Source organism: Dasypus novemcinctus, chromosome 7 (genome assembly GCF_030445035.2).
Source record: "Dasypus novemcinctus isolate mDasNov1 chromosome 7, mDasNov1.1.hap2, whole genome shotgun sequence".
Classification (NCBI taxonomy): domain Eukaryota; kingdom Metazoa; phylum Chordata; class Mammalia; order Cingulata; family Dasypodidae; genus Dasypus; species Dasypus novemcinctus.
In genome coordinates, this window is record NC_080679.1 from 32,887,938 (window position 1) to 32,915,542 (window position 27,605).

The window sequence follows — 27,605 nt, forward strand, 5'->3', positions numbered from 1 at the left end:
TTAATAATAAGTCTATATGTTTTCACTTGAAATAGAAAAATCCCCCCATTTTTATTTCAATATTTGGAGCCAATTTTGTCAGAATATCTCAATGGTATTAGTTTGTATGGGCCCATCAGGTTTTATAAGTCAGTAAGAACCAGAAAATATTAAACACACCTCAATATACAGAATTCCAGATGTTATTTTGAATTAGGTTAAATAGACATAACAAAGTTTCTCTTTCTGGTCTTTGGAACATTAATTTTTTAAGAGTTTTACTATTCCATGCAGTCCCTTAATTTGGAGTTTTGACTCTTCAATAGTTCTGTGTTTTCATTATGCTGTTACCTTGCTGAATCAATATAAAAAGCATAGGTAAATTAGTTGCTTATACAGAGAAAGCACAAAACGTTGAAAAAGCCTACCTCTTTAAAGACTCAGTGACTTGGATTTAAAAAGGATGGTGATACTTGACATACCCTCATTTTTCTTTGTCTTCCATTTATTCTTTCATCCTAAACTATCAGTATATTTAAATTTCAAATAACCTATCCCAACCTCTCAACAAACTTTCTTGACACCACATCCTATCCCCTCAGTCTCTCCTCTACTTTTTCTCTTGCCTCTACTCTCTTATCTCCAATGTGCTTCTCAGCTCACAACAACCTAGGTTCTAGTGACCTTGCCAATGACAAATAAAATACTCTCAGCCTTTCTTATTTTTCTAGACCTTTCTGCATTTGACACTGATAATCACCTCTCGAAGTTCTCTTATGCTTTGGCCTCCATGATACTGCAATTCATTGATTTTACTAATTATATCTATGACAGTTCTTTCACAATTAGTTCTTTATTCTTATGTCATTTGCCATTTATTGGATTTCTTTTTGGTTTCAGTCCTTAGTCTCTGCTTTTCTCATTTTATATATTCTTTACTGATATTAACCACTTAGATGGTTTCAACTTTCTATATGCTGATAGTTTAAAATTGGTCATTATACCTGTGCTCTCTCTCCCACTTAGCCACAGATGCATCTTTCCAGCTGCCATGGAAGATTTCTACTAAATGTAGGATAGCCACACTAAACTCTAGATACATAAAACTGAAATTATATTCCCCTCCCCACACATGCGCAAAGAAACGTGTTCCTTCTCTTGGATATTCTCCTTGATGTTACCTCCATTCTCAATGCTAGAAATGTGAGTCATCCTTAATTCCTTTGATCCTTTCACTTCTGTCATCAAATTAGCTATCACCTTTTCTTTACTTTTCTGTAGTTTTAAGATATTTCTTAAATTGGACCCTTTTCCTCTATCTCAGTTACCAGATTATCCTTCATCTTCTGTGTGCCTTCAAACTGATTAACTGCCACAAGGCAAATCTAATAATTTCAAATATCCTATCCCAATGCATTTAAAACCATGCAGTTGTTTTCCATTCAGTTTGCTTGGAGCAAATAGCCTTCAAAAATCTGACTCCTATTTATCTAGCTTCCTTATTTTTCACTTCCCATTGCCTTACATTTTGCTCTGTAAGTATTCAGAATTTCTTGTCCATATTTGCAATATGTTTCCTCAAATCTGTGCTTCTGGTCCTGATGTCCCTTACCCTTAGAAGTCACCACTACTACAACCCCCATTTTAACACCCTAACCTTTAGTTTTCTATCTCCTCCAGGAGGGTTACCATGACTTTCTGAAGCTGGTCCAAATGTCCCTCCGCTGTATTTCTCTAGACCCTTTTCATATATCTTTAATATAGTCATCACAATATACAATAGGCATCTGTTTTTGCATATGTCTTTAATAAACTGTGAGCTCTTCAAGAATAGGGAAAGTTAAAGTGTCTAAGTCGTCTTTTTCCTCCTCTCTTAATGGATGAATAAAGTCCTTTCATAATTCACACTTTCCCCTCAGGTTGAATTTCATTTTCTAATATTTTCACATTTCCAAAGTTATTATAAAGACAGTCTGAAAACTAACCATGGCTTTTCAAGTTTTCATTTCAAAATAAGAAAACTATTAATTTTACAAAATTGCAATACTGCATTAAAAACACATTTTGACAAAGATATATTAGGAATCTAGAAAAAGGAAGTTTTCCAGAATAGAATAAAAAAGGCATATAGAAAAATTTGGAAACTTTTTTTGTGTCTATTTTCCATTTTTACAATTAGTTTTGATTATTGAAACACTGTGATTTATGTTCTAATTATTTCTTATTTGCTGTTTTTTTAAAAGAATTTTGTCATAGGTAGTAGTTCTCATATTTGTATGTTACTTTTTTATGTGCTGCTCCAAACCAACCCATAAAGCATAAAAAAACAAAACAATTTTCCACCTCGTAAGAATTTTAAAACAAACATTGATGAAGCAGCGAGCGAGTAATTTTATTGTCATTATACTTAGTTATATTATTTTACCAATTTTAGAGCTATCTAAAGATGTAATAGACAGTATGGCCTTAAATATGAGTATCTTTTATGTCATTATGTAGTGAATTTAACTTCAGTTTCTTTTTCAATTTTGTTAATTAAAGTTTAGAAAAATGCATATTCTTTACACCAGCTGAATTAGGCAATTCTATAAAGCATAGCTATAGGAAAAATGTTGATAATACCCTGAAGCTTTATATCTCTGATGGGAGAAAGGGAAAGAAAAATAATTTAAGATCATCGGAATGCATAAAAATGTAATATTTCTATTATAGTTCAAAGGAAATTCTAGGAACTGTATTTTAGAACTCTTTGTACTTATATAATTCCATTTAAGTGTTAATGTCAGCTGATTCTTTAGATAATGGGTCTCAATGTATTCATTTCCTCACTGAGTATTTGTTTATTTGTTATGGTATGAGTTCAATATTATGGCAGTTTAAAAACCTGTTTGTGTTTGCCTCTTATGCTACTGCTATTTTCAAAGAGAGTGACAAGATAAATGAAAGTATGGTAAAACTAGTTAATTTGTTTTTTAAATGAATTCATGTTTAAAGATAAGTATGTTTTAAAGACAGTCACAAGCTAGGAACGGAATAATGTGATTATGTAAAGTATCCATGAGAATAGCATTAAAGCATGGTAACTCATTTTCTGCCAAAATCAATCTTTAATGAGCAGAAAGCATCAGGTTATTATGTTATGTCTAAAAGCTCATGCCCTCTTTTTTATCGATTTTGTGTTTTATTTAAACTAAAGGCCTTTAGAATAAATTATATACATAAAATCAGTTATAGCCATTGAAATATCATGTTATTCATCAAGACATATAATCATAAATAAAGCAAAAGAATGGAAAGCAATAGAAATGGGTCATATGCATTTGGAATGTATCCGCAGAAGTAGGGTAAAATGTCCTTTACTGCGGGCATGTTTCTTTGCATTCCACTCACGTGGTAATTACAGTTCACTTCTGTGTATCAATTAAGCAATAATGTTCTCACTGTTTTTAACTTCATGGTGTTCCAAAAATTGTCTAATAATTATAATTAAGAATTTCATGCAATTAGTATTTATCTTACTAATTCTTTTGCAAAAATAACTAATTTTTCTTTCCTTGTATTTTTTTAAACTTGGATCTTCTGCAGGTGCATAGGCTCAAGTATCGAAGACTGCATTGGCCTGATGGATAGGTACTTGGTGTGCTTTCTTCCCATGTTCTTCCTCCAAGGCTCCATGTCTGAGCACTGGCGCATGTGTGTGCATGTCACTGTGAATGGAGAATGATGTTTTTTGTTCTATAATTGTTTGCAGGTGTAGCGGTCCCACTAGTCATGACTGCATTTACTACCCATGGACGGGCCATTCCAATTTACCACAACATGCTAGGTAACATCTACCATGTTTCCATTTTGTCACTCAAGTCCTTTCCCAATTCTCATGGATAAAAAGCACTAACCAGTGGAATCTAATTTGTAATATATTAAATTAAAGTTATGAAAGAGGCATAAATGTTTTATTTTGCAAGCCACATTTCTTACCTCTTTTTCCTTCATTATGATTCAGAGTACAAATTAATAATATCACTGTTTCCTAGCTTTGTGCAATGTAAACTGAATTTTAAATTATTAATATGGATCTTTAATAGAATATTTTTCTTAATTCTGTATAGGATTGCAAAATGAAAGATTTTTAAGGGAGGAATTTTCAAAACAATATTTTTGGAAGATGTTTGTTATTTAATCTGATTCAGATTCTGATTTTGAACTGGTTGGTATGTTCTCTAGGGACCAGAATTACCATAGTAAAGACATTATAGAAAATATTTTATACAGGTAAAAGTACAACTTGGAATTTAATTAAAAAAATAAATCTCATATTCCTCATGTTCACACTGAAAACTTTACTCAGATATTTACAGTGGCTTTATTCATAATCACTAAAACTGAAAAGTACATAAATATTTTTCAATCATGGTATAGCCATCAATACATGGTCACACTTCTCAGCAGTAAAAAAATGAATAAATTGCTGTATACACAGCAACACAGATGAATCTCAAATGCATTATGTCAACTGAAAGAATCCAGATTTAAAGGACTATATACTGTAGCATTCTGGAAAAGTCAAAACGATAGGGCCAAAAAACGGATTAGTGGTTACCAGAGGCTGAAGGGTTGGGGATAAGGATGATTGCAAAAGGGCATGAGGGAATTGTGGAGGATAATGGAACTGTTCTTCTTGGATGAGGTGGTGGTTACATGAATGCATGTGCTTGTCAAAAATCATAGAACTGTACATTTAAAAAGCTGAGATTTATTGTATGTAAACTCTACCTCAATTAGCCTTTTAACATATCTCATATTAGGTTTGTAAGTTTAGGTTTGTAAGCTTTCTTTATGAAAAATAAGATTAGCTTTCTTTATGAAAAAATCAGTTGTTTTTGTGTTTGTTTTTTTTTAAGAAAGGAAGTCACACTAAATTACAGTTTTCAAAATAAGAATTTTGGATCAAGTATTGCTTTTCAATGTAAACTTTTAGATTGAAGTTCAGATTGATGGTGTGAAAGTACACAAAACATAAATGTAAAGCTCAGATGAAGTTCCCAAAATAAACATTTGTGTAACCATCAGCCAGATCAAGAAACAAATATAGACAAACCCCCAGAAGTGCCCTTGTGCCTCCTTCCAAGAGTAACCACTCTCCTGATTTCTGACACCATAGATCAATTTGCCTAATTTTGCACCTTATATAAATTGAAACATAGAGTATGTAGTTTTTGTATCTGGCTTCTTTTGCTAAACATTATATTAATGAGATTCATCCATGCCATTGAATTTAATAATACTTTTTTAATTCATATGGTATTGTCTTTACATGGTTTTAAAACAAATAAATTAATGATATGTCATATTAATAAATTATTTTTATGAAGTAAATAGAGAAATTAAATTCTAAGAACAATGGATATACTACAATCAGTTGGTTTATGAAACAGTGGCACTTTGACACATGGGTGCAATCAAGGCTGGTTTCTATAGTTATTTAGGGCAACTCAAAATTATGAAATTAGTTATAGGAAGGGAGGAAGAGAGAAAGAGAAATATTACGAATGAATGAGAAAGATAAGACCCAAGGTGAAGTTTTACAAGCCAAGGTCCATCTTAGATAATTACTACATTCCTGAAATAATTGGTACTCCTTGAGACGTTGGTTGAACCACTACACTATCATTTTTCAGAGTATTTTCACACTAGTTTTGATGATTTTCTTATAATGATTGCAGGTGATCAGTGAGAGGCAATACAGTATGGTAATTAAGTGTGATGTCTATAGAACCAGATATTCTTAGTGAAAAGTTAGGTTCCACCACTTATTAGGTGTGTGACTTTGGGATAGTTCCTTGTATTCCTTGAGCCTCAATTCCTTCTGAATTAAATGGGTATATTTGTATAGTTCATAAATTAGTTGTGAGGATTGAATGAGTTTATGGATGTAAAGTCCTTAGGACAGAGCCTGGCTCATAAAAAATCACTCCATACATGTTCTTATCTCTTATTTCTCTGTATATCAAGGTTTCCCAAACTTGGGGATGGGGTCATGCCAGGATAGTAGGGACGTTTCTCAAAGTCACCAAGAAAGCCTTCGTACATACCTCTACCCTTTGTGCACTAGAGGTTTCCTTTAAGGAAAAGAAGACATCCTTCTCTCTCCACCTTGAGAATCACCCTCATAATGAAGGTCATTGCCATCAATGGGACAGGGTGACAGGCTGATGGGCAAAGTCAGAGAAAAGGTGGAAACCACAGTGAGAGGTTGTATGTAGTATTTAATGATTGTAATTAAGGTTACATAACTTGAAATCATAGTTTATCATATAATGTGGAACAAGTTGCTACAACAGTGTGTTGTGGGAAACAAGTTCATGGCACAGAAACTTTCAGCAAATGATCTCTTTATTACTTGAATAGTAGAATGAGTCCAGAAAGGACAAATAAGCTCCTGGTTATTTATATAGAACAAAGAGTCCAAAAGAGCAGGGGAAGTAGTTCCAGCATGGCAGACCTCCCAGAGTAGCTGAAAACTGCTCTGGGTCAGGGTCAGTAAATGCTGGATGGCAGCTCCATATGCCCCATTTCATCCACTTGTGGGGAGGGGATCCTGCCCCTGACAATTCCTGTTCTGATAAGCATCTGGGCTGTTTGCTCCTGATTTCTGGGTTTAAGGTTTTGCAAGTCTTTCCATTACACTTAACATTCCCCCAGGTTGTAGAATGACACACAATAGAAAATGAGGTGAGGGTGACTGGCAGGAGAAGATGGCCACTTAGCAGTGAGTGTTTGCAACTTCCCTAGAGAAAGAAGTAGGGGTAGGTGTGGGCTGGATGATGGTCACTTAAAGGTGTCTGTGACTTCCCTAACAATTGATGTAATATTTGCAACATTTAAACAAAAGTAGTATTGCAGTTGTCAGTCCTCTTGCCTGCCTGGGTTTCTAGGCCATATTTTACAGTCTCAGACTGATACATCTAATTCAGATTTGCCTGGTCAGGAACAGAATAAATCGTACAGTACAGTCCATTATTCCTAAGAAAAAGCATCTGTAGACCATTGTTACAGGTAAGGAGAAGAGGGTCTAACATGGGAAAGCCTGAATTCAAATATGGACTCCACCATGTTTTCTATCTGTAAATGGGTATAATAATAATTTTTATTTTTTACTTTTTTAAGATTTATTTTTATTTATTTCACTCCCCTCCCTCCCCCAACCCCAGTTGTCTGTTCTCTGTGTCCATTTGCTGTGTGTTCTTCTTTGTCCACTTCTGTTGTCAGTGGCACCAGGAATCTGTGTCTCTTTTTTTTTTGCGACATCCTACTGCATCAGCTCTGTGTGTGCGGCAGCCACTCCTAGGCAGAATGCACTTTCTTTCGCACTGTGTGACTCTCCTTATGGGACGCACTTCTTGCGCGTGGGGCTCCCTATGCAGGGGACACCCCTGCGTGGCAGGGCACTCCTTGCTTGCCTCAGCACTGTGCTTGGGCCAGCTCCACATGGGTCAAGGAGGCCTGGGGTTTGAACCGCGGACCTGCCATGTGGTAGGTGGATGCCCTAACCACTGGACCAAGTCTGCTTCCCTAATAGTAATTTTTAGAATGGGAATTTTTATACCTTATAATATTGGTGTAAGGATTAATCAAGATAATACACAGGAACTGTCACAAAATATATGCTTAATGGTGGCAGTTACTTCTTTAGTCAAAGGCTTGGCATAATTCTCTCTTTGAAAATCCATGAGGATGTATTCTATTCACAGTGTGTATAATAGCTGGGCCTTAATCCAGGACTTCAGTGAGTACAGAACTGATTACAAAATTTCTCAGGTTTTAAGCATTTATATTTTGTATCACACTTCTAGTATAATGCTTTCAAGAAATTGGTAGTAGGTAGCAAACTTTTTTAGAAAATTCTGAATATCTTTAATTACTACATATTTTGAACTTATATTTAAAACAATGTAATTCTATTCTTCAGTTTCATTGACTTCTTAGAATTAATTAACTTGTCAGAAGTGAAAAAACAAATGTCTCCTTTTTCAGGGTCCTTAATATTGCATTAAATACTTACCTCCCTGAAACACAGTAGTTTACTTTTAACTGAAAGCAGGAAACTAATCTAGTAATATTTCAAGTCCTTTTCCATTTTTAAATTCCATGATAGTTTTTAAAGCTCCTGTCTTAACTGATTAAAGTCAGTCTTAAAAATAAGAGGACAAGAAAAAACATGCACACGCACACAACTGAAAATAATTAAGTTTCATAAACCATATTTTAACTGGGTGATTCTATCCAAATTGCTAGTTTTCTTTAGTCATAGAAAATTACATTGCATATATCTATGTGGCCATTGTGAAATATTTAGAGTTCACGCTTCCTACTTCCCCATTATGCTATGCTATATTCTCTTTCCTAAACCAGCAGGAAAATAAAAGATTGAATATTTAAATGAAAACAGGTGAAATGTTTCCAATCTTGATCGCCTTTCATTTTTAAGCAGTGTTATTCTTTCCCAAGCCTGCAATTTGTGAATTGGTTTTTACACTCCATTTACCTTACAGGCTGCTGCTGGAATTTCTTCCAGAAAGATTAGATAGGATAGAATAGAATTTTTTTTTTTTTAATCTTTAGACACCTAGAATATACTACTTATAATGAAAATAATACTTGATATTTTAGAACCTCCCTCTGCTTCCTTTATCTGAATTAAATACTTTTAAAATAATATTTACTTTTGATGGTTTTGCTTTTCCATCAAAAATCCTATGAAAAAATATGTTCAGCAAATTTTTTAAAATTCTTTTTTTTGGATATGATCTATTTAACTTGCATGTCTACTATTTTAATATAGGTTCTGAAATACCAAAGTATTAGATGCTGTTCTATTTTAGTTTCATTGGCAAATATAAATCCAAAACTTTAAAAATCTTAGTCTATTTTTCTGTTAGGGTTGAAATTTATTAATCTCAGTAAACAAAGTCTCTATTGGCCAAGGATTTCTTTTTTGTTAGTTAACATTCTGAACTATAAACTGACCAATAAATCTTTTTAAATTTGCGACAACATAAGATAACTACTAAATGTCTGTTAAATCATATTTGTTTGTCTGCTTGGTCCAATTCAATTATTCTAGATGCTTCACATATGAAATAAGGTCATTGATCTAAATTTCACACTCTAAATCTTGTATGGGTAGATATTTGAAATGTTTCATATTCTTGCTACATTTTAATGCCTCTGTCACACTTTATAGTATAATAGTGATAACCTAAGAGGTCACATTTCAGTTTATCCTTTAGCAGTATAATCCATGTGTGATATATGATAGAGATGATGTGATATTCTTGGCAGCACTTCCACTAATAGGACAATTTTTTTTCTTTTGTTTTACCCCCAATGAAACGTTACTAACTTACATCTATATCAAATGATTAGAACCACCCATAGATGGTTACCTTAGATGAGTAGAAGTTGTGTTATGATCCCTGAGTTCAATAAATAAAAGCTCACACCCTTTTTATTATAAATCAGTTCTTACCCCACCAAGTTCCATATATTAAATTTACTTTTGAATTAAAGAGCATTCAAAGAGGTGAAGGAGAGTGTGTTTCTTCTTTTCTTGGTTATTTTTGTCCCATCAGTCTAAGCACCATCAAACACTAAAGTTATAGGACAGTTATAAGAAAGAACAAAACATTTTAGCCTTGATGTTTTTAGTTACTTTAAGATGATTACTTTAAACAAAAGTATGTAGACAAGTAGCTTTTGCATTGATATCAAAACGCCTACACATTGTTACTGAAATTTTCAAAGGTCCTAGAAATATTAATATATTCAAACTCACTGACTCTAAAAGTGTGACCAGAAGTAACCATATTTATAGTTTAAAGTTAAAAGAGCTGTTTAAGAACAGGACTTTGAAACTAGAAACATAAAGTCTAAAGATAGAATTATTGAATTGCAAAGATATTTTTACTAGTTTAGGGATAAAGCAAAAAATTCAATGGTCAGAGTGAACAATTATGGTTACTTATCTGTCTCTCTCTCCATGAGTATTGTTATATGGTAAAGAAATTATAGGTTTTTTAGAATTACTAATTTCTTATTGAGAAATTGTCATGGCTGTTTATAATCAGTTATCTCAAAAATATCGTTAAGCTGTTTGGAATTCATTACTGGCAATCTGATGATGTCTTTTACTAAAAAGGGAAGCAGAAATGTGGAAGATATTCCCTGAAGCCTAGATTCCTTTCTTTATACACATATTTACAATACACTTTATGTGTACAATGCCAAGATTTGACCCCTGACATTCTTTTCTTATAAATTATAATTCAGAGGTATCATTTTAATAATTATTATTGAGGATGTTTAATTGAGATTTTTAGCATTAGAAATATTAAGTTCTATTTCATAACATTTCAACTCCAGCAATTATATTTTCAACAAAAATCAATCTAAATTATAACCAAGTAAAATTTTAAATCCTTTGCTATACATTTCTGTAAATGGTACATGTAGAAATGCTTTAATAATATCATAGGGAAATGGAAAATTAGATGATATGGTAAAATAACTAAAGATCATTTTTATTAAGAGAAATCACGTCATACTTTCCAAAGGTCTAAGAAATAAATATTGCTAAATAAGAAGTAAAATATATTTAAAAGGCATCTGAAAACACTTATCTAAATTATGATGTGAAAGTTAACATTAAACCATTGAGTACTAAGGCAACACCTTCTCATTTTATAATCAATGTTCAAATATTATTGATTAAAATATTGTTAATTAATATGCTATAAAATACTATAGTTACCACATATAGTATATACCTTTGATCTTATACATATCCCTGGTGTTGAATCCTTAAAACATACCTAGTTTGTACATGAAATATTTCAATGCTTTGAAGAAAAAAGACAGAATAATTGTGCAAGAATGAATGTACTGTTCACTGTAATAAAATTCTCCAGAGTGAAGATATTAGTGTATTAGCACCTATGCTATCATAGTTTGGCCCCTGAACCTATTTTGAAATTCAAAATATCATATCCCTAGGCTATATATTTAATAACTAATATGATAAAGATTTTTTATGTAACTTTTGTAATAAGGTAATGTGAAATAATCATTTGATCCCTATAAATCCCACTGTATTCATTTTCTAGCACTGCGTATTTGTGCATATTACTGAACAATTTTAGCAGCTTTAAAAATCCACGTTAGCTCCACATTTCTAAAGGTGACAAATTCAGGCTCAGCATGACTAGGTTTCTTCTTAGGATCTCAAAAGTCTAAAATCATGGTGCTATCTGGGCTGTGTTCTCTCATCTGGAGCTTGGAGTCTTCTTCCAAACTCATGCAGATTGTTGGTAAATTCAATTACTTGTAGCTGTAGAACTGAAGTTCACATATTTTTGCAATCTTGACCAGTATCAGGCTCAGCTCCTTCTAGGCATGCACTTTCCTTGTCCTGTAGACCCCTCCTTCAAAGCTACCAACAGTGGATCAAATCCTTGGCATGCTTTAAATCTCTTTTTACCTATCTATTTGACCTCTAGACCCTAATTTAAGATGAACGTGTGATTAGGCAGACCCACTTGAATTATCTCCCAATCTTGAGATCTTATTTACATCTGTACAATCCTTTCACAGTAGGTTAGTGTTTGATTAAATTAGTAGGAAAAGGTGTATGTACACTATATCAAGGGCTGGGAACCCTGGGGGTCATCTAGAATTCTGCTTCTACCACCTACCACTGTGATTTAAGAACAGTGCATTCCCAATTCCTTTTCTTATTTTTGTCTTGCTCTGCGAGCAAATTAATTATTTTTCTGTATCTCATGCAACTTTGACAGATAAGAACACTTTATGTTTGAGGGGAAAATTGTTCTTACTATCTTCAAGTAATTTTTTCTAATTATACAAAAACAAACAAAGAGGCTGAAGCAAGGAATAGGGTATTGTCTTAGACTAAAACAAGGGTGTGCTCTGTATTATTTATAGACCATAGGGAGTCTATGTTCTTATTGGCTCCAGGTGCCCATACTCCATTAGTAACCAGCAACACACAGATCTTATTCTTTTTTTCTTTTTGCACTTACTCTATCCATTTTTATTTAAAATCTCACTTTTCATTTTTAAATATGGTTGTTTTTTTTCACTTTTTAATTTAAAGTTAATAGATCACAAAGAATGTTACATTAAAAAACATAAAAAAATAAAGTGAAAACATAAGAGGTTCCCATATACCTCACCCCCCAACGCCCACCCCATCATTTTTGTAAATTCTATTTTTTTTGAATTTATATACATCACAAAAAATGTTACATTAAGAAATATAAGATCTTATTCTGATCAGACTGTCTCAAGGTTAACAGAACATTTATCATGTTCTTTCCATTTATTCATGAGACTAGTGGGTCTTACCCAAGAGTGCTTTAGACGCTGTCCAGTATGGTTCCCACCAACCACCTGTGGCTTCTGTGTACTTTAAGTGCTGTTAAAACAAATTGAGATGTGTTGTAATTATAAAAATTATACTTGATTTTGAAGCCCTTAGTATGAGAAGACATGTCAGATATCTCAATCTCAATAATTTTTATACTGATTACACACTGAAATGTTACTAATTTTGCAAATATAGATTCAAATAAATTTTAATACAATTTCATTTTTTTAAAATGTGGCTACTGGAAAATTTAAAATCACATATTTGGTTTGCATTATATATCTATTGGACTGCACTGCTGCAGAAAAGTCACCATGAAACTTTGAGTATTCTTATCAATAGAAACCTTTTCATCATATAACCATCCTTGTACATATATATAAATATAACGTGATGAAAATTTAAAAGAATGAAATAAAAATATAAACAGAAAATAAATTTTTTTCTGGTGTCCCTACTTTGGAGGTCACAGCTTTTGATTCCAGAATGTGATATCTAGATGGAGATATACTTCAATGGCTAGTAGAAGTCAGGAGGTTAGAGTTAAATTCCTCCCAGGAATGTCATGCCAAGGCCTTTTTCCTATGAGGGATATTCTGGTAACAGTTTTGTGCACAGTAAGAATGGTGGAGGGAATGTTTTCGCATATTCACTGAAGAGTATTTATTTCATCAGCTTCAATAGGCTACAGATGGGATGAGTGATACAGATTCAAGAGAAAACATCTGTTTGCCTGAACCCAATGCATATACCTGTATATTTATGTGTACACAAATTTATAGAGCTTATAAACTTCTGCAAGAGGAGAATAAAATATAATTTTGGTCTACGTTTAGAATTCCCATTATTGCTGACTTTTTAAATTGACAATTACTGAAAGAAATTGAATTATATTGTATGACTCTTTTAAGCTTGTATTTTATATCCAATCTTTCTATTAAGATATTGTTTCAAATTTTTTAATGTTAAAAATGAGCAATATTTAAACAATGATTTCATGAGTATAGGCTACAGTGTCTATTTTTATACCTGCCATACTTTCAGCAGAATCAAAATCATTCCCCATGTAATTTAGACATATAGTGAATTAGATCCTAAGTAAGTATCTTTTCTTTTTTCATATTTCCTGTTTAACTAAAGGAAGCTAATTAACTAGGACCCCCCTCTGTGATGTGGTTACATAAAATGATGTGTAGATATTAACTCAAATTGCTCTCCATGCTTTTTTCTTATTACCTCAGCACATTCCCTAGCTAATCATTCTTTCATAAACATACCATTATTTTTCCATACTCCATATGTAGGCAGAAGCTAATTAACAGGGAGCACTTTGATTTACCGACAAAATTCCCTCTCAGTGATTTCATTCTCCACTACTATTCACCCTCAAACCCTAAGTGGTATAATTTCACAGTAACGAAATACTAAAGAATGAATGTTAAGGAAAGAGAAATCTACCTCTAATAAACTCTGAATGCTTGTAGCCATAATTTTTATAGCATTCTGTTCTACTGCTTAGAGTAAAGCATTCCATATGCGTGAATCATTTATGGAATAATTATAGTTACTTTTAGTAGAGTAAAAATAAAACAACAAAAACCTTTTATCATAAAAAGTATACTTGATGAAATAAAAAAAAAACTTTTTATTAAAGAAGAAAGCAAAACCTAGTCTAAAGCTAAATCTTTCTTTAATCTCTAGACTCCAAATCAAGTTCCAGTTGCCAAGTGGATAGATAAATTATTCTAAATACTAGGAAGGAAAGGACTAAAGGGAAAACCAAAGCCCTGGTTCTTATTTCTTTCCCAGAGTAGTATTGCTTTTTCCAAAGACTTCTCATATTTAGGTAGGGGTTTGTGCTTAACGCTATATTTTAGAAAGTATTAATATTTAACTATCCAGTGTGCTACATTATCACATTTAATCCTCATGATGTGCATATGAAGTATTTACCACTATTTTCATTCATGAATGAGGAAATAGGGTCAAAGAAATTAAGCAACTTACAAAAAAATCACTTAGCTAGTAAGTAGCATAGCAAAGATTTGAGCTTAGGTTTGTCTGATTTTAAAGTCCGCATTTCTTCCCATGTACCCAGCTGGTCCCCAAGAAGAACAGTTAAGAGCTATTTTTATGATAAGGACCACTGATTATTTATAGCTTATTTAATTCCATCCATTGTCTTCCCTTGAGTCCTTACTTTTACCTATTAAGCCATCCTCCACCCTATAGGATTTTAAAATGGTTGCCTCACATAGGATATTTTGTTCTAATAAGGTATCTGGCATTGCTTAGTCAAGATAGATCAATAACTTCCATGATCTAATTATGTACTCCTATAATTGAAATTTAATGTAAATTTTTATATTATAAATACGTGGCTAATCTAAGGCATACGAATAAACATTGCTACATTTTTTTTTAATTTTTCCTAAAGTGGGAGCTATTTATAAATTCTAAAAAGATTTGATAAAACCATGGGGGTTCTGAACAAGAAACCACTTCCCCTGGACTTGTCACTAATTCCACTAATATTTTCATCCCTAGTTCTCACTGAAGATGGAAATAAAAAATCCAAACTTTCTGGACATTCAGATATAAAATATAAGGCAAACAATTCTGGACTTTAGCAGGCACTTTTGTGTTCTTCTCTAGTTCATACAGTAGGATTTGTGGAATTAAGAAAATTTGGCAAGCGGACTTTGCCCAGTGGATGGGGCATCTACCTACCACATGGGAGGTCCTTGTTTCAAGCTGCGGGCCTTCTTGACCTGTATGGGGCTGGCCCATGTGCTGCACTGATATGTGCAGGGGGTGCCGTGCCACGCAGGGGTGTCCCCTACATAGGTGGGCCCCACGTGCAGGGTGTGTGCCCTGTAGGGAGAGCCACCCAGCGCGAAGGAGGGTGCAGCCTACCCAAGAGTGGCGCTGCACACACGGAGGACTGACACGACAAGATGATGCAACAAAAAGAAACACAGATTCCCAGTGCCCTGATAGGGATAGAAGTGGTCACAGAAGAACGCAGCGGGTGGACACAGAGCAGACAACTGGGGGGGCAGGGAGGGGAGAGAAATAAATAAATCTTAAAAAAAAATTTTGAATGAGACTAATAAAGAGTTCAGGTGGTAAAGTATGAATCCCAACTGGTACATCACTTGATTCTGTTTCAGGAGGTAAAAAATGATTTCTTCTTAAAAAAAAATTCTACCTGATTTTGATAGAGTAAAAAGTACCATATTTTATTTGTTTTTAAAAGGAGAAATCAACCAACCAATAAAGGTGTTCATATACGTTATTTGCCAATATTCAGTGAGTAAATATCCATTGTATTTATGTCAGGTATTGTGCTAAGGTGCTGAGGAGAGAAAGGAGAGATAAATAAATATGATCTATGATATCATGAGATTTATAGTTTATTGAAAGAAAGAAACATCATTCAATGTCAGTTTATAATTATATATTTGCCTGAATATTTATTATGAGGAAAACTGAAAATGATTTGGATGGTGTAGGGATGGTAAGGAAAAGAAAAATATCACAGTGTCACCTGGGTATTTGACTGAAGAAACTGGGTGCCATAGATTGAGCTGGAAAAGATTCAGAAGGAAGTGGAGCAAATTTTGTGGGGAAAATAAAAATTCTGTTAGAACTATAAGTTTGAGATGTTTGCTTGATAAATGAATGAAGATATTGCATAAGCATATAGATAAAGGACTTGGAACTCAAGAGAGAAATCTAAGTCATCAGTCATATTTAAATCCAGAACATTGGATGAGATTCTACAGGCTGAAATGGTAAATGGAAAAGAAATCTAAGGAGTGAACCTTAAGATATACCATCATTTAAAAGGCAGAGCAGAGAAGAAGGACATGGTATAGCAAAAGAAAGAGAGACACAGGGGTTGGGGATAGGAGGAAAACCAGGGAAGTATGGAGTTCTGGAAGCCAAGTGAAGAAGGTGTTCTAGGAGGAAAGGAGTAAATCCATGTCTAGTGGTGATAGGTAAGCATGCATTGATCATTTTATTTAATGATATGCAAGTTATGGGTGATTTTTAAAAGACATAAGTTTTCATTGGAGTGGTGGGATGAAATGGGTTAAGAATCAAAACAAAAGGATGAGAGATGGAGGTGGAGGCAGGTTGTACAGAGAAATCTTTCAAGGTGTTTTGCTGCAAATAGGAAGTCAATATGGAATCAAAGGAGAGTTTGTTTTGATTAATATGTTTGCTTTTAATGTGTTTATAAGCTAATGGGAATTTTTCAAAATTGCATTTAAATGAACAACTGCAGCAAAATTTCCTTTAGTTTATCAAAGGGCATGGAATTCAGTGTACAAGAGGAGAGGCTGCAAAAGAATAGTGAAAGTGCATCCATAAACCAGAAGGAATTTAGAGTGTAAAAATACAACTAGAAAGGGGATTTGATGGTGGGAAGATAAGGCAATTTACATCATTTTAAATGAAATATAAAATGAGGTCATCATCTGAGATTAGCGTGGGAGAGGAAATTTAAAGAGAGAAAATGTATGAAGTAATCCATAAAGACAGAAAAAGGGACATCACCTTAGAAATATATAGTAGTGTTGCTGAAGACTACTTGAGATTTATGGTCATGATTTAAATTGATCCTGGTAAGTGTCATTGGGCTTTATCTAGCCATGTCATGATTTTTATTAGGAATGGGTACTTGGAGATTTGGATTTACCTAGCATTGAATGATAAGTACTTACACAAGGAAGAAGGGGTCAGTGGTTTAAGTATGTATGAAAAAGAAACAGTGAGCCCTAAGTCAAACCAAGGACTATAATTAATAGTACAATGATAAAATTGTGCTTTCATCAACTGTAACAAAAGTACCAAACTAATGCAAGGTGTTAATGATAGTGTGGTGCATGGGAATCCTGATTTTATGCATGATTGTTCTGTAAACCTGTAACTTCTCTAATACGAAAAAAAAAGATTGCAAAGGGTTCTGAAAACTAAGTTGAGTAATGATGGAAGTTGGCATGAAAGGAAGGCTGATATGCAATGAAACCATGTTAGAGTCAATGTCCTGAAGAGTCCAGAAGCATTAATATTGTTAAAATAGAAGTGCCAGAGAAGATAGGCTAGAAGGAGATGTAATTCTGAAAGTGGGATACTTGAAATAAAAATTTTGGAAGTGTTGCAATTACTAGTAATATAAACATTGACTATTATCAATAACAGTGGGTACCTGAGACTATTTGAAGTTATGAAGCAGGGAACTGAACAGTCAGACTTTTGGATAGAGATGGAGAGATGTGTGAAGATTCAATAAATATTTAGGATTAAATATTGGTTATCAGACTTGGTGATTAACTGGATGTTAACTGGTAGAAGAAACTGCTGATAATTATTCCTGGGTTTCTGAATTGCAAAATTTGGATGGATGTTTGTGACATTAACTGAGATGTGACACAGTAGAAGCATACTAAATTAGTTATCACAAGCTTAGTTTTGGACATGTTGAATTTAAGGTGACTTTTATACATCCAAGTCATGTTTGATGGGAAATTTGATAGATGCACATGGAGGTCTCTCCATATACAAATATAGGCTGGAAGTTAATATCTGTGTATTGAGGAAATAGAGAGAGCCAAGTATTGGTATCTTTTGAAGAATTTAGCTGTAAAGATAGGGAAACAAAATATCAAGAGAAAGATATTTTTGAAGATGAATGAAACTTGGGTCTATTTGGAAAGACTATAGAGAGTGAAAAGTTGGCGACATAAGAGACACAATATCTATGATCATGGTAGTTTCCTGAAAAATCTAGAATTGGGAGGCAAAGAAAATGGGAAATAATTAGCCCTGGAGAAGAAACTCTCTCCATTTATCAGAGAGAATATGTAGAGGACAGGAAAAGATGCATATAGATGCGTAGCTTGGTAGATGAAGGCTGAGAGAATTTCTGTTTAGTATTCTATATTCTCTCTGAAGTTGTAGATGAAGTCAGCTTTCTAAAAGAGAGAGGGAATGGTTAGTATGTGCATATATGTGAAAGGAGTCTTGGAAATTAAATTCAAATATCAACTGTGATAATTTTTGCATTAAATGTTTTCATATTAATTCACATGTCATCAATAATTTGCAATGTGTTGCTTTGCATGCATCCAACTTGAAAGTCACCTTTTTTTTTTTCATTTTTGCATGGGAAATAACAACTCATGGTTTATTATAGTGACTCTGGACTCATTAAATTGGAAGACTGTTAAATATATAATCTGAGTCTAGCAGCATCATCTGTGCATCCTGAGAAATTAACAGACTTCAATACCTGTAGTGTTAATTGCAAATGCAAATATATGGCAATTACTCCAAGTTGCAGCATTACTGCAAACATCAGCAATTGCATAATTATGTAGGTATAGAATATTAGTAAATCAGGAAATCATACTGAAATATTTTCCCTATTTCATTTTTGTTAACTGCCTTCAAGTAAGGAATTACAATGCAAAATCTCTTACAAATAAAATGCCTTTGGCTTCTGATTGTACTGCTATAACTAAATTTATCTTCAAGCAATGATTTTTGCCTTAGCAATTTGTCCCATATGCCTCCATTTTAAGTATACAGCAAGAAAAGGTAAAATTCACCATCCTAATGGTTAAAGTTCATCTGTAATATTTTGGTATTTCTTTTTTTTTTTCTTTCTCTACATTCTGTATATTTTTAAGATTATTTCTTTTAATATATTTTAAAATTAAATTTCAAATTTCAAAAGTAATACATGCTCAGTTATTTCATAAATATGCATGTATGCTTGTCCTTCCACACATTTATCCATATGCTAATACATTAGTAAGGTCTTTTATTTGTTTGCAGATTTGGAAACATTCTATACAAATTATTCTGTAAGTCATTTAATAGTACACTTAGGTCCATAAGGACAGACCTTCAGATCAGTGGATATAATTCCTTCTTTTTATAGATGCATTGTATTCCTTAGTATCAATCACCTGAAGGATAGTCAGGCTGTTCCTAATTATAAATTAGAAAATAACATCATATATATTTGTTTGGCATTATAAAATGTATTTTTAACTATCCAAAAATGGATCTTTGATTGTTCAAAGCTTCATAGAATGAATTTCATATGACATGTTTTGAAATAATTAATAAATAAAACTTTAAGTATAGCTAAGTGAGTCATAGAAATGCCCACTCCTTTTATAAACTAAGATCAGATTGCTTGGGAGGGCCTCTGCCTTTCTCTTCTCATTACTATTCTTATTGACAATAGTTATGTGTCTATAAAGGTTAACTGGCAAGAATTTTACAGGATGGTGTCCATTGCATATCTTAAATTTATAGTCGTATTTTTTAGATTGTTTTGTTTGTTTATTTGTTGTTGGCTATTTTGCCAATATTCTATGGCTCTAAAATGTACCCGAGAAGAGACGATAGTGTTCTCCAGCCAGGACAGTGAAGGTGCCAGGCAGTGAAGTTAGAGCCCATTAACTGCTCTCTCTTTCTCCCCTCTATTTGCCCTAAGTAAAACTGAAATTTTGCATAAATTTGATTGGTATGACTATAAATAAAGATAAGTCATTTGCCTAGATAATGTCCTATATGGAAAATAAAGATATGTAGTCTGAAAAGATAAAGGCTGAGAGAAGAATGTTTATTGATGTGCATCCGTCAAGAAATTTAGAAGAAAGTATTACGTTTACCCCCATATTACTTTTAGATTACTTCCTTAATTATCATTTGAAGAACAAAGAGATTGTAAAATATTCACTCCTGCAGGTCCATAAGCAATTTCTAGCCTCAAAATGGCTGAATGTTAAATAGTATACATAATTTCAATAATAGAAAACAATAAACAAAGAACAGATTGAAAAATTAATATTCTAGCTAGGAAAAAAAATGTTTCATGAAGATGTGTGTGTGTGTGTGTTTTCCTTAGTAGCAATGACTTCTTTTGCATATAAATGAAATGGTTTCAGGCAAAGTATAAAGTTGTCTTGCCACTATATTATGTGAATATAGTTTGAATTGGCTTAGGTTTGATTCCGCACCCACCCCACCCCCCCACTCTTACTTTATCTAGTGGCTCTAAATCTCTATTCAGAGCATCTGCAGAATCATAACATCTTCTAAGCAACAGCTTTTGGGAAAAAAAAAATGTTTTCCCCATAATTAGAAATGTGTTCTAATTAAGGATCGAGTGCTTATATAAGTTGAAAAAGGAGTTATATTACTAAACATTGTTATTAGATGCTTTAAAATGTATTTTTGTGAATTCAGTCATAATAAACCTCCCCTCAGAATGTAAAAAGCAATCTATTCTGTGTTAAAAACATTATTTAAAGGAGGGCGCAGTGACCAAAAGCTTTTGTGAAGGAGGGTTTGTTTGTCTTTTCTCCAAGTCCTCTGTGAAGTATTTTAAAACACAGTAGACAGAAACAGACTCACCCTCTCATTTTTTTTCCTTGGGTTACTTCCAAGCTTCTATGGACCCAGAAATTAGAAAAATTAGATATTTGTGTTTTGCCAAGTTAAGTGCTAATGAAGATCTCTGTTTTCTTTATTGATCTTCCAGTACAATATTTGTTTGAGGTGGGTAAGCTAGGAAAGCCTTCTACTACTTTTGAACTTTACCACTGTTTGAAAATGGATGACAACTAATGTGCCTCCTATTAAAACAACTTATATTCTATAATATATTTTATATTCCTCCTGCATTCACAAGGAGTTTTACAAGCTTTTGCTTAGTGTTTCTTAGAAAATATAGGGCACCTCTCCCCCTACCCCCATGCCAATAAGAATTTAGTACAGGCCAATGTAGTTAAAGCCAAATGAGTTACCAAGAATATATCATAATAAAGGAAGCATAAAAGAATTGCCTGGTCTTTTAAGTGTGAACTAGAAAGGGAAGGGCATTGCTTTCTTCTTTTGTTTTTAAATCTGATTAGCTTGAGGTAATGCATTTGACAGCTAAAATGAAAGAAAGGAAGGTAAAGGTAAAAACTGTGGACAGTGGCTTTTTCAATTTGTTTGGCTACAAGTAACAGAAAACCTAATTTCAGTGGCTTAAACATAGTTTTTATGTTTTATTCCTTTACATAACAGGAGATCTAAAAGTGGGGTAACTCTTACATTGATTGCATAGATCAGTGACATCAGGACCCAAATCTATGTGACTTTCTGGATCTTTCCATTTTAGTAGCAAGATGGCTACTGCAGCCCCAGACTTATTGTGCAAAGACAGAAGTGGAGGAATCCCCATTAGTTTTACATCCTTTTTATCAGAATGCAAATACTTTCCCAGACTCTTTCTAGCAGACTTTGTTGTACCATCACACCAGTGCTGGGAGGCTGGGGAAAAGTTATTATTTAGCATTTTTTAAATGTCTAGTTTGGAAGACATTAGGGGCAGGAGATTAATGGTGACTGTTGGGTTAGGCAATTAGGAACTTTGGTTCAGTATGGTGGTAGTGGGGAACAATGTTAAGAACAATGGAAAGAGATGAACGAAAGAGCTACTTGTCGGAGGATTTGTTTCAATAGTATTATTTTACCAGTTATTTTGTATTCAGGAATAAGCAAATATTAAACATGTGTCAGCTTAGTTTAGAGAAGGACTAAATATCCCTTTCCATTTTCTGTTCATTAGAGATATTTTAAGATTTTTTATTACATCTAAAGATATATAGAATGTTTTAAAATTATTGTAGGATTTATGTGCTTTTAAGTGTTGATCTAAGACAAAACGTATATAAATATTTATAGAAGTAAACTATTCATTCAGTTATTTATTCATGTAATAATTATTTATTTAGTACTACTTTTCATGAGACAATAAACTAGGCCTCTGAGAAATATAAAGGCTTCTTTGACACAATTTCAGCATTTAAAGGACTTATATTTGTACTTTTAAAATTGGAAATACTGCTATTCTGCTTTTACACTCTAAATATCTGCCTATAGATATTTTCTTCCTTAAAATCATTTGAAATTTATACATTGATCATGAAAATAAGATCCTTAAAACAGTAACTTAGTTCTAGACCTCCTAGAAAAGCCAAACTAAACTAAATGTCAGCAGCTGCCATGGGATATGTTTCAAGTAAATGTTACAGAAAAGAAAAATATTTTCACTCAAGGAGATAGACAGTGCATAAGGATAAAAGAAAGGTTTAGTAATGAACAAACACATTTAATTATGTTTCTGTGAGGTATTTTTAGTTTAAGTGAATGTGGAATATGGAAGAAAAAGGAAAATAAAATTTCCGTAATGCTAAAGTAGAAGAGGCTTCTGGAGGTAGAGACAATACTTTTTGTTGTATTTTCTTTTGGAGGGAGGGGCTTCTAAGGTTATTTTGTATTTGCTAAGTCTGATAGATAGGTAAACAAGTGGATATATCAAGTAGGGAACTGGATATATAGGAATTCAGTCTGCACTGAAGGTATAAATTTGTCTGTCATCGTTACATAGATAACAAGATGGATATTATATCTAAGGAGTAAGTGTAAGTAGAAGGTGAAGAAATCCAGTGATTGAGTCCTAGACACGTCTCATTTTGAGGTCAGGAGATAAGGAGGAAATGGCAAAAATGACTGAACAGGACTAACATAGGAGAGACTGGAGAAAGTGGTGTGCTTAAACTCAAGGGAAGATAGTGTTTCAAGAAAGGAAAAGGATCACTCGTGAAATGCTACTGAGAGATTGATTTAGATGAAGTCTTAAGAAATGACTGATTTGGCAGTAAGGAAACTACTGGTGACTTGACAAGATCTGATTTGGTGGATAGGCAGGGACTAAACATGCTTCAGGGATTGGCTCAAGAATCAAGGAAATGGAAACAAAGTGAGCAACTAAAGACAACTATTTAGACCAGTTTTGTAGTAAAAGGAAGCAGAGAAATATGGCAGTAGCTGGGGAGAGCTACAGGGTTTAGGAAATTGGCAAGGTTTTTCTTTTCTTTTTTAAGATGGAGGATATTGAACCTTGTTCGTATGCTGATATAAATGCATATGTTGGTGTCAAAAAATGTAGTGCCCAGGTCAACAGCCCTGACACCATCTAGGAACTTGCTAGAAATGCAGAATTTTGGGCCCCACTCCAGACTTCCTGAATCAGAATTTGTAACTTAAAAAGATCCCAAGATGATTCATATTCACATTAAGAAGCACAAATAGGATATAAATAGCTATAGCAAATTTATAAATAAATGAAATAGGTTGATATACAATACACAAGTTAAGGGACTGGTTTTAAGTCAAGTTTATCAATACTAATTGAAAAAAAGCAGTGTGTGTGACAGACAAATTCAAGTAGTTTTGTTGTTAAAGTTGGTGGTGGGTGATACAAAGTTTGATTGATTCTATTTTCTCAGTCAAGAGTGAAGCAAGATCAGCAGAATTTGAAGGCAAGGGAAGAGTTTCCAAGAGAGAGGCGAAGGTACAAACTAGTCAATTCAGAGAAGAGGAAAGTGAGTGGAGGAGGGAAATGTATGAGATTTGCATAGCATATCAACAGTCCACTTGAAGTACATATATTTTTATTTATTTTATCAGATGTATTTCATTTATGAGTTATAATATACTAACTGAAATGTATATTCAGTTTTAAGGGATTTTTTTTTTCTTTAAATTTCTTAAGCAGTCAACTATTTGAAGTTTCTCTGCTTGGGGAAATAATAATATTGTTTAATGACAAATTATTTTCTAGGATGTTTCTTGAAAAACAATGCAATATACTCTGGAAATAGTGCCAAAATATTCCCAGGGGCATAATATGCTATCATCTTGAAAACTTCTCAGTGTTTATGACCCATAGAATTACATGTTATTTGTGAATTTATTAGTAATTTTTTGCTGCTTAAATAATAATAAGTCATTCAAAATAAAAGATACAGGCAAAGAACATATTTTGTCATTTCCAGATTGTTTCAAGTACTAAAAAGTCTCATCATGTAGAGAAGTTGATTTTTTCTGAAATATATCATCTAAATTGTTAAATTTACTACCTAAATGATTTAATAATCATTATTTAGAATATTCTTAGACAATGTTTTTAGGAATATAGACCAACAGCAAGAAGAAAAGATGGTCTCTTATCCCACGGTGCTAATACCTTACCAGAAAATAGAAGTAAACCTAAATCAAATTTAGTCTGAGAATGTATTAGACATATAAGTGTTACTAAGGAGAAGTATTCTTAGTATGTATGATATGCTATTGTATACATGACAGCAAAATGGAATGAATTGGGTCACTGTGATGATGATAAATTCTAGGCCCTATATTAGCCTTTACTATTTTATATCTGAAACATAGGTTGCTCCCATGAAACTTACTAAATTATGAAAAAATTAGAAGTGGCCTGTTGGGGATTGAATCCTATCCCCCCAAAAGGCATGTTCAGGTCCCAATCTCTGGTGTTATGGGTGAGAACCCATTTGTAAAAAAGATTTTTGAAGATGTTTTCAGTGAAGGTGTGTCTAGACTGGATGAGGGTGGGCCTTAGTCGAATATGGGTGAAGCAAAGGTAAACTGGACATGAACTAGAGAAGCCACGGGAAGCAGCCAGAAGCTGGAAGTCAAGGGAACTGAGGGGAACCGAGAAGAGAAAGGAGATTCCTCCACGAGTATTACCATGTGTCAGAAAAGCCAAGAAACCTCAAAAATTGCCAGGAAGCCAGAAGATACCTACCCAGGAGGCAGCAAGCCTCCTAATCTCTGAAACTGTGAGCCAATAAATTCCTGTTGTTAAGCCAACCCATGGTATGGTATTTGTTTTAGCAGCCAACAAACTAAAACACGGCCTCTGTTAGAATAGCTATTTTTAACTGTCTTTTTCAGTTAAAGACCTTCCTTTAGGTTTTAATATCTAATGCAAAACTTTAAATTTTCCAAAAGGGGGATGACTTTAGGGCCTTAAAATGAACAGTGAGATCCGTAAGGACATACTATGGCATCTGGATCCAGCATGTGTTACTCAAGGCAAATAAGTAGCACCTCCATGTGCAAAAGTGGGAACAATATTTTAAAATTTATTTAACACTTTAAAGCTTTGCTACCCTCACAAATGATTGGTCTCAAAAGGTCAGTAAAAAGAAAGAAGAAAATCTGATTGCAACTGTAGAATTCAGCTTAATGAAAGCAATCAAACATAAAATAACATACTGTATCAGGAAAACAAAAGAGAAAGGGAAGGGGAAAAAAAGAAAAACAGTCCTTGAATCACATTTTTCCTTTGCGTTTTTAAAGTTACAAGAGTAAAAATAAAGCATTTGAAAGGAAATAATGTTATTTGTGATTCCCTTTAATGAAAATTTGAAGCTATTAATAAAATCAACACAGATTTTACTGAAATAAGAGGAAACAAAGTGTACACAATTTATTAAAGTAGGTTTAAAATAATGATAGCAATAAACTCAGATACTTTCAACACCTCAAATCCCTGGATTCAAAAGTGACCAACACTTCCCTTTCCAAATATTCTCTTTCTTCTGATTTCCCCAGTCTGTGATAGCATCATCAGGCTTATACTCATCTAGGTGTGGCAGTCTAACCATTTTTGACTCCTTCTTTGTCTCTCTTTACTATTGAGCTTATATTTTTTATCAGTTCTGCTATTGTAGTACTTTTCTATCTTTCCTCTATAGTTCCTTAGTTCTGTCCCTTATTACCGCTAAGTAATATTAAAATATGCAGCCAACTAGTCTTCTTGAATTCATCTTCTTTTCCCTGTTTATCTACTTTACAATGCTTCACCAGAATAATCTTCCTAATATATTCCTAATGTTCTCCTTTAATCATATTTTAATGAAAGAAGAAAAGGCTTTGGAGCCAAACATGCCACCATTCAACTCTGCTTAGAATGCCTTTGACCTTGAACGGTGGTATAACCTACCTCAGAAGCTGATCTTGGAGATAAGTGAGTCCAGCTAGTATTTTCATATTGGTTTAATGGACATATCTCTACTGAAATTCTTTTGTAACATTATGGTATTGCATTAAATGTGATACTGACGTATTGAAAAATGTAGTTTACCCTAGCACATGAAGACAAGCCAAGAAACATTCATCTCTGCTTAGAAAGAGAAAGCGAAGGTTGTGATTCATTTGCCTCAGCAGTTACACTTTTAGTCATATATCAGATGTCATAGAGGAATCTCCAGTCCTAATCAAAGGGAAGACTGGAACACCCTAGTCTCATCAAGTAAAAAATGTTAACTGTTATACTGTCAACTGATGTGTAACTCAGAATCTGACCCCAAATCACTTTCATTTACTCTAAAAGAAAAGATGTGTCATATTTTATAGAGAAGGTAGAATTCTGGGTGAGTATATAAGCAAAACTTCCAGGAGGAAAAAACAAAAAAAATGAAAAAACAAAAAGCCTGTTAATGTGATTCTCTTAGCCCTAGGCAGTAACCCTTTAAATGCCTCCTGGGGAACTTCAAACTTGCCTAGCATGCCAAGGTTGCTTGTTTCAAATCTGACCCTCTCTGGGGAACACTGAACAGAGTAGTGCAGTAGGCACTGTTCCTAATGATGATAGAATCTGCTCGTCTTTGCTGTTCTTAAAGGAAATTCAACATTTTAAGCCAAAAGGTCATAATATCTGTTTTCTCAATGAGAAAATAAGATGAATCTTAAAGCTTAAGAGTAAAGTCACTTTTAAATTTTAGTAAAACCTTCTGGTATAAAGAATGGAATAAACTTGAACCAGAATGAACATGGAAATCCAGATAAAATGATAGTTGGATGAGAATTGAATTAGTAAGACATAGCTAAATATAAAAGCAAAGGGTCTATTAGAATCCCAAAGTAAATTTAAGTGTTTTTTGAGTTCTGTATCAAAACGTAAGTATTGAAGAATAAAATCTGATGTATTATATTTACCTCCTCTAAAAAGCTAATTCTGATGAATCTTTAGAAAGAGAAACAACATAATATAGCTGAAAATTAATGGAGCTGAGATTTCAAAATTTAAATTGTGACCAATGCCATTTGTTTGACCTTATCTAAATACCTTAACTTTTTTGAAAGTCTTTTTCCTTATGTTTAGTAGGATATTTGCATATTATAAATATGCAATGCACATAAAATGATTAATTATATGCATTAATTAATTTTAATTATAAAATGATAAACAAGTTTTTGGTATTAATAGAATGGAAAGTCTAAATTGAACAATTTA

The 27,605-nt window shown here is 33.2% G+C and overlaps 1 protein-coding gene across 9 annotated transcripts in view; it reads left to right on the forward strand.

Annotated features, from left to right (window-relative positions):
• ERBB4 (erb-b2 receptor tyrosine kinase 4) overlaps window positions 1-27,605 on the forward strand; it is a 1,195,692-nt gene that overhangs the window by 913,032 nt on the left and 255,055 nt on the right. For 4 of the 9 annotated variants that reach the window (XM_058300184.1, XM_058300186.2, XM_058300188.2 and 1 more), the window contains exons 16-17: window positions 3,565-3,609; window positions 3,731-3,805. In XM_058300184.1, coding sequence (XP_058156167.1) covers window positions 3,565-3,609; window positions 3,731-3,805 — 120 coding nt within the window. The remainder of the gene's footprint in view (window positions 1-3,564; window positions 3,610-3,730; window positions 3,806-27,605) is intronic. The other 5 variants (XM_058300185.2, XM_058300187.2, XM_058300190.2 and 2 more) reach the window with 2 other exon arrangements.